Below are 7,138 nucleotides of genomic sequence, written 5' to 3' on the forward strand. Positions count from 1 at the left end.
CTGGGGTCTCTCTGCTGGGGTGCGTTGGCAGGCTCTTCCATGGGATCCTTGGGTTATCCCATCCCCAGGACAGGACCCGATGTTTAACCCTGTAGGATCCTGCTGAGCTGGGACCAGTAACAGCGCTCCTGGCAGAGCACCAGCAGCCTGGTGCCATAGGGGTCGGGGTGATGGAGGGGGATGCTGTGCCTCGGGAAGTTGCTGCAATCTCTGGGGACTGTCACTACCCAGCGAAGAGAGAAGCCAGCAGAGGATGGGAATCTGAAGAGGGAGACTTCGCAGGATGGGAATCGCCTCCCTTGGTGGCTGCAGGGTCATGCACAGCGCAGCTCTCCTGGCTGTGCCACTTGCGGGTGCAGCACCATGTCTCCCATCCCACCAGTTCACCTTCCAGATCATGATGCTGTGCTTGCAGCTCATCCCCCTCCACCTATCTCCCAGCTCCCAGCCGGGGCAGGGGGACATTCGTGGGAAGGGGATGTTTCATCCCCGGTGGTTCACGGCGATGCCCAGTGGCATGCCCAGTTTGGGAGAGGGACGCTCCAACACGTCACTGGGTTGGTGGGGGCCATCGATCAAGAATTTGGCAGGATGTGGGGGAGAAAGGGAAGGAAAAAAGCCCCGAGTCAGCTGGGGGGGAAGCGGCCAAGGGGGAAACGATGCGGCTCTGACGGTTATCGCTGTTGCTGTGAGCTGGGGCAGGAGGTCACTTGCCAACCCACAGGAAGGCACGAGGGGTTTGCAGAAGGGAAATGAGGACACGGCCGTTGCCTCAGGAGCAGTTGCAAGCCCTGTGGGAGCCTGAGGAGGAGCAGAGCCACCAGGATAAGGGGAGCAGAGCGTCGTGGGATGGCCGGGGGTGGCCAGGACACCCCACAAAGCAGCATGAACTTGCTCCTGGGCACCGTCCTGCTGCTCCTGGTGCTGCCTGGTGAGTGGTGGGTGAGGAGGACGTGGGCACCCCTGGCTTGGGGTGCACGTGGGCTTGGGGGTTATGTTTTCTCATGGGAGGGTGTTGACCCAAAGACCGTTGTGGGGTTTCACCCTGAAATGTGGCTGGGCCAGAAGGGAAGGTCCCCCCTGGGATGTGCAGAGGTAAGCGGAGTTGGGGGGGAGGGTTTGCTGCTGCGGGCTATTTTAAAGCCCTGGACCAGCAGCCCAGAGTCTCGTCTGCCAGCCACCCTGGGGAGCTGGACGCGGTGACGTGTCAACAGGCAGGCATGGTGGCTTTGCCTTCACCAGCCCTGATGTCTGTCCTGTTGCTTTTTGAAGCCCATGTAATGGTAGGGCTGCTCCTTTCGAACCTGGCAGCTGCCACATTCTCCTGCCTCCCCCTTCCCCTGTGGGCAGCGGGAGGACTGACCCTAGATTTTGGGGTTTTCCCCCTATTTCCCCATGCGTTCTTGTTTCAGATGCTGCTGGGGGACAGGAGAGCTGTGACGGTGAGTGGTCCCCCCCATCCCTGCCCTCGCTCCAGTGCCTGCCCGGTGCCATGGTGCCCAGCAGTCACCCCGCTCCCCTCCTCCCCAGCCCTGGGGCGGGGTGACGGGTACCACAGGTGCTGCAACACGGTGGAGCTGGAGGAGCAGGGCAACGGGACTCCCAGCCCTGACCTGCCCTGGCGCTGCCCGGAGCTGAGGCACTCCGGCAGCCCCGCTTGCGCCTGCCTGCGGGACCACTGGCTCAGGTAGCAGACGGGGGGGACGTGGCGGGGTTCAGGGGCTCAGCCCCCCGCATCCCCCAGTCCCACAGCCCTCCTGCCCTGCAGGCTGCTGCAGTTCGAGTGGCCGGTGGTGCGCAGCAGGCTGGCTGGGCTGAAGGCGCTGCTTCTGAACATCAGCAGGACTGTCACCCACGATGTCCTCATCACCTTTTCCCCCAAGGAGGTGAGATGCACCCCTCTCCCTCGCTCAGAAGGCCCTGTGCCTTCAAGCATCGCTTGGCCCCAGCCCTGGGGCTTGGTGTGCCATGGCGTGCTCTTCCTCCACCCTGCTCCAGCATTGCGTCATGGACCTACGTCAACTTTAGCATCCTTTGGCAAGAAGTCACGTGAAACAGTGCTTGGGAGGGAAGAGCCCTCCCTGAGGAGCCGTCCCAGCAGCAGGCGGGTGGTCAGGGGGAGGGGAAGGAAGAGGAGGAACGTGTGGGACCTTGCACTCCCTGCCCACCCCAAGGCTCTCCCACTCTCTGGATGTCCCAGGGGACCATGCCCCACGGAGTGATGGTGGTTTGGGAGCTCTCCTGGGAGCCGGTCCCAATTCTACCCCTTTGCTGCTGGGTGCTGGGGATAAGGTTCTCCCCTTCTGCCCTCGGGGCTCCTGCCGATATTGCTGAGCAAACCCCACCCGGACAGGGTTGAATTTTTGCCTGGAGAAAGGTTGGTGGGTCCTGAGCAGAGATGTGACATTGCCAGCAAGCAACCCCCCACTGCTGTTCTCCACCGCAGGGCCCTAGGATGCTGAACATGACAGAGAAGGGGAAGGCAGGCAAAATCCAGCTCCCCAGGGAGATATTCCAGTCCCTGAGAAGCCAGACAGCGCGCGTGGTGGTGACAGTCCTCAACGTCCGGCAGCTTGGCATGTTCGAGGTACAAGCTGGCATTGCTGGCATCCCTCCGGCCACTGGTACTCGCTACCTGTCGGCTTGGCTCAGGCAGCATTGCACCCATGCAGGAGATCAACCAGACGGGGCAGGTCCTGGATGACACTGTGGTGGGCATCACAGTGGGAGAGACGAGCATCTCTGGGCTGCAGGACTCCGTGCAACTCACCTTCACCCATGGGCAGCTGCTCCATGTAAGTCAGCTGTTCACTCCCTCCATCTCTCCTCTGGTGCCCCTCACTGTGGCGGCGGCTGATGCTGCTCTCCCCCCTTGCAGGGCGTCACCCCGCAATGTGTCTTCTGGGATGCCAGCAAAGGTATGGTCCTCGGCGGGGCCGGGCACAGGGCCGGGCATGGGTGCTGTGCCCGGTGCTCACGGCTGTCACCCTGTGCCTGTCTCAGGGCAGGCAGGAGGCTGGAGCAGCAGCGGATGTGTCACGCAGACCAGGGACAAGGGGACAGTCTGCTTCTGCGACCATCTCACCTTCTTCACCCTCCTCCTGGTGACAATCCCACTCCCCGCAGCTCCTGCCTGTACCCCATCTGCACTGCCTGCCCCACCTTGGTGGCCCCTCGGGTGTCATGAGTAGCGGCACAGGGACAGTTATAGCTGCTCCCACGCAAGCCCAGGTCCCAAAATCAAGGCCAGCCCCAGCTCAGGAGGGCAGCAGCAGCTCAGCAGAGCGGGTACGGGGTGGAAACAGCCCCCAGCTTAGTGCAGGCTCTGGAGCAGTGAGGCTTGGGGTCCCATCTCCTGGTAGAGGCTCCCAGGAGGGTGCTCATGGTGCTCCACCATAGCCTTCACTCAGCCCTCACCCCACCCCAGGGAGCATCTCCTCTGAGCCACCACTGCCCCGCTCCCCCTGAAGACCTTCTGGGGGGACAGACCAATGGCTTGCGTGGGGTCCCTGCAGCAGCCCACCGCGGTTATCAGCCCCATGGCTCTGGTAGTGGCAGTCGGGTTTTCTAGGTTGGTCCAGGGCCTGTCTAACCCAATGTGTGCGTGTTTGGCAGAACCCGGCTCTGAACAGGTCCACGGCACAAGCCTTGATGGTTGTTGCCACCGCTGGCTGTGGGGTAGCCATTGCTTTCTCCATCTTCATCATCACCTTCTGCATCTTCTTAAGGTAGGATGTGCCAGCAGCTCCCTGGGGACTCATCAGGCTGGGAGAGATATTGGGCAATTCCGGTGCTTCTGCGTGAACCTGCTGCAATACGGCACGGGGCCCTGCTCAGCAGTGACCCCCACCTTTTCTGCTCCCTCTGGGGACACTCAGGTGGAGATTCAGGTCTGAGAAGACCCTCCGCATCAACCTGGGGCTGCACATGAATCTCATGGGCAGCGTGCTCCTCCTCAACCTGGCCTTCCTGCTCAATAGTGGGCTCTCCGGTGGGACCCAGTTGGGGACCTGCAAGGTCCTGGGGGGGCTCACCCACTACTGCCTGCTCTGCTGCTTCACCTGGATGGCACTGGAGGGCTGTCACTTCTACCTCCTCTTCGTCAAGGTCCTCGGCACCTACATCCACCACTACCTGGCGAAACTGTGCCTGATTGGCTGGGGTGAGCACCACCAGCCTGTGCGAGAGCTGGGAGGAGAGGGGGGCAGTGGGTTACAACCAGGGGGCAAACAGCGTGATGCAGTGATGGGCAGAGTGCAAGCAAGCCCCTGTCCTTTATGTTTTATATGGGCTCGGTGCACCAAATTCAGGGCAGCACCTGCAGGCACCCTCCATCCCACTGGGGACCAGCCTCCTGCTCATTGAGCAGGTGATGATGTCCTCGGGTGTCTTTGTTCCCCCATTAGCAGCCCTCCACAGCACCTTGCGGGGCACCAGAGCAGATGATCCTCCAGAGAGGTTAGGGTACACCTCGAGCCCCACCAGCCAGTGCTGTCCTTCCCTCTCCACATCATGTCCTAGCAGCAACTGTTGTGTCCCCGACACTTGTGCAACCTCAGCGGGTCCCTAAGCCCCATCTTCCCTGAGGTCAGCACATCCAGGGACATGCAGAGACCCCCAAGCCAACCACCTCGCTCACCGCTTGCCTTTCTGGCCTCCTCCATGTCTCTCTCGTTCTTCCAGGCTTCCCTGCTCTCGTGGTGGGGGTGGCAGGAGTCATCGGCAGCTACGGGGAGTACAGCATCCAGACCACGGAACACCAGGTCATAGCCCACCTGTGCGTGTGCCACCACCCACAGGGCTTAGGTGGCCCTTTGTCATGGGGAGCGGTAACCTGGTCCTGCCAGGAGCAGGGTGGTGGGGGGTTGCACCCATCCTGCTCAGCTTTATGCTGTGCTTCTGCTTCCCTAATTGTGATTACAACACGGCAGCTACAGCCATCATAACCACTGCCACCACCACCTCTTGTGCCGAGCCTCCTCAGTCATGCCTGCAGGCCTCCAGGTCGTGGAGGGACATCCAAGGTCCTCCTGGAGATTCCCCAGGCTCCCTCCCAGCTGAGCAACACGAGGGCAGCGGGTTCACGCTACTGTCCCCCCTGCTTCACCCTGGTCTCGGGAAAACCCCACCAGCACAAGGGTGTCCCTGCATCCCCAAACACGTCCCCCTGGGAGGCTCCCATGGGTGCTGCTGGGGCTAGCAGAGCCACTGGAGGCACCACGGTTGTCTCTTTTCAGGTGCTGGATCACTTCCAAACATCTCCTGGTCCACTACATCACCAACTGTGGCTACTTCAGCCTCATCTTCCTCTTCAACATGGCTGTCTTTGGGGTGGTGACCCAGAAGAGCTGCTGCCTGCAGGGCACGGGGACAGTGCAGGGAGACCGTAATGCCTGGAAGGTGGCCCTCATGGTGATGGGGCTCTTCTGCCTGCTGGGAGCCACCTGGGCCCTGGCGTTCTTCACCCACGGCACCTCCTCTGAGCCCGTGCTCTACCTCTTCACCATCCTCAACTCTCTCCAAGGTCAGGGCCAGCTCCGACCTGGGCTCCCTGGGCTTGGGTAGGGAAGATGGAGGAGGGAGGACCCAGCTTGGCAGGGGGTTGACCAGGGGTCCCAAGGCACCAGCATATTCCCAGCACTGTCATGCACTTCCATTTGGCAGGGCATGTCAAGCCGGAGGTCCCAGCCACTGGCGTGGAGCTGGTCATGGCTCTAAATCATGTCCACTCCACCGGGGGTGGTTTTCCTCCAAGGATGCCACTCCTTAGCAGAGGAAGAGGGACACTATCCACCCAGGGCATGTCCCAGCCCAGTGGCTCACCTGAAGCATGGGGAGACCCCCTCCTGCAGGAGCAGGAGCGAGCTGGGAGAATCCCCTGGAAGTAGCAGGGAAGTGCCGGCAGCATGTTTCCCATCGTCTCCTCCTGCTGCTGCTGCTGAGTGTCTGCCCTCATTTCCCTGCAGGATTCTTCATTTTCATCTGGCTGGTCGTCCTCTACTACCCAAAGACGAAGGAGATTGCTGGCTCCCTCTCCCACATCATCAGACATGACAAAACCACCACAGTTTCCCAGGACTAGCTGCTGGCTACACCTCCCTCCCTGCCTTCGTGTGCCCCCGCTGAGAGCAAGTTTTGATCCCCATGGATGCAGCTTCCCCATGGAGGATAAGGGCTCAGTTTACTGTGCCTCAGTTTACCCTTCAGTGGGCATGATCAACCTCAGCGGGGGCTCTTTGCTTTGGCCCTTTCATTCCTAGTGGCCTGCCATGGGCAAGGAGCTTCGGAGATGTCCCTTCCGCCAAAGTCCCTCCTGGCTGCAGCTCCCCCATGGTCTTGAAGTGCCTCTGATCTCATTCCCCAGGGGCTCTTGTGGGGGTGAGGAGGGAGCCCACAAACTGCCTGCCTTCAGCCAGGATGGAGCCATCCCCCTCCTCGCTAGAGATGGCCTTTGGTGCTGGACCAGCCCAGTGGTGGGTTTTCCTGCTGGATTGACTTGCTCCAGCCCAGACTCAGGAAGTTCAGGTCTGGGAATCAGCAAAAATGGAGAAACCCATGAGCTTCTTTGCAATACATCCTCTCCCAATACATCCAGGGATCTGCTGGACGTCCCTCCTGCAAAACACCCTCTGGGGCCAGCAGCGATTTCCACGGGGACACTGTGCTTCAGCTGCAGCAGGGAAGACACTCTTCTCCTTATCTGTGTTTTAATATTAAACTTCTGCCAGCTGTCTGAGCACTATGGATTTAGGCTTTGATGCTTACAATATTGTTTGTTATTTGCTTTATATTAGGGATGTATTGATGGGCAAAAATCTTGCTGGCAATTTTTCATGAATGAAAGGAGAAATCTGTCATGAATGAAGAAATCTGTATGGATAGGTGTATATACACACACACATGTGCACACACAGAGCAGCCCTTTCTCTGCTAATGCTACATCTGTGTCACACAGAACCATGCAAAGTCCAGCTTTGGTGGGCAGGTATCTAGTGTGGGTACCTCTGTCTCCCCACATGCCTGGGTGACTCTCTGGGGAGGAGGAAAAGAGGAAGAAGGAACCTCCTATCCCTAGCACATGTTTTGAGTCTAGGGAGCATGAGCCAGGAGGGGATGAGAAGGTCCTAGGGATGCTACA

General features: G+C 59.9%; 1 protein-coding gene across 1 annotated transcript; it reads left to right on the forward strand.

Annotated features, from left to right (window-relative positions):
- The first annotated feature begins 41 nt into the window (after nucleotides 1–41).
- Nucleotides 42–6,895, forward strand: ADGRG3 (adhesion G protein-coupled receptor G3). Its single transcript, XM_069793982.1, has 13 exons — nucleotides 42–931; nucleotides 1,413–1,442; nucleotides 1,531–1,687; nucleotides 1,769–1,886; nucleotides 2,447–2,587; nucleotides 2,673–2,795; nucleotides 2,879–2,918; nucleotides 3,004–3,104; nucleotides 3,616–3,728; nucleotides 3,879–4,162; nucleotides 4,684–4,777; nucleotides 5,238–5,524; nucleotides 5,967–6,895. The coding sequence occupies exons 1-13, from the start codon at nucleotides 850–852 to the stop codon at nucleotides 6,080–6,082; spliced, it is 1,686 nt and encodes a 561-aa protein (XP_069650083.1). The 5' UTR covers nucleotides 42–849; the 3' UTR covers nucleotides 6,083–6,895.
- The last annotated feature ends 243 nt before the right edge of the window (nucleotides 6,896–7,138 follow it).

Source organism: Haliaeetus albicilla, chromosome 10 (assembly GCF_947461875.1).
Source record: "Haliaeetus albicilla chromosome 10, bHalAlb1.1, whole genome shotgun sequence".
NCBI lineage: Eukaryota > Metazoa > Chordata > Aves > Accipitriformes > Accipitridae > Haliaeetus > Haliaeetus albicilla.

What these genes read in the sequence shown, in the direction of transcription:
- ADGRG3 (XM_069793982.1), top strand. Translation starts at nt 850, where the DNA reads ATGGCCGGGGGTGGCCAGGACACCCCACAAAGCAGCATGAACTTGCTC. An exon ending in GGCAGCTTGGCATGTTCGAG is followed by an intron (nt 2,588 to 2,672) that starts GTACAAGCTGGC and finishes GCACCCATGCAG; the next exon opens with GAGATCAACCAGACGGGGCA. An exon ending in CACCAGGTCATAGCCCACCT is followed by an intron (nt 4,778 to 5,237) that starts GTGCGTGTGCCA and finishes GTCTCTTTTCAG; the next exon opens with GTGCTGGATCACTTCCAAAC.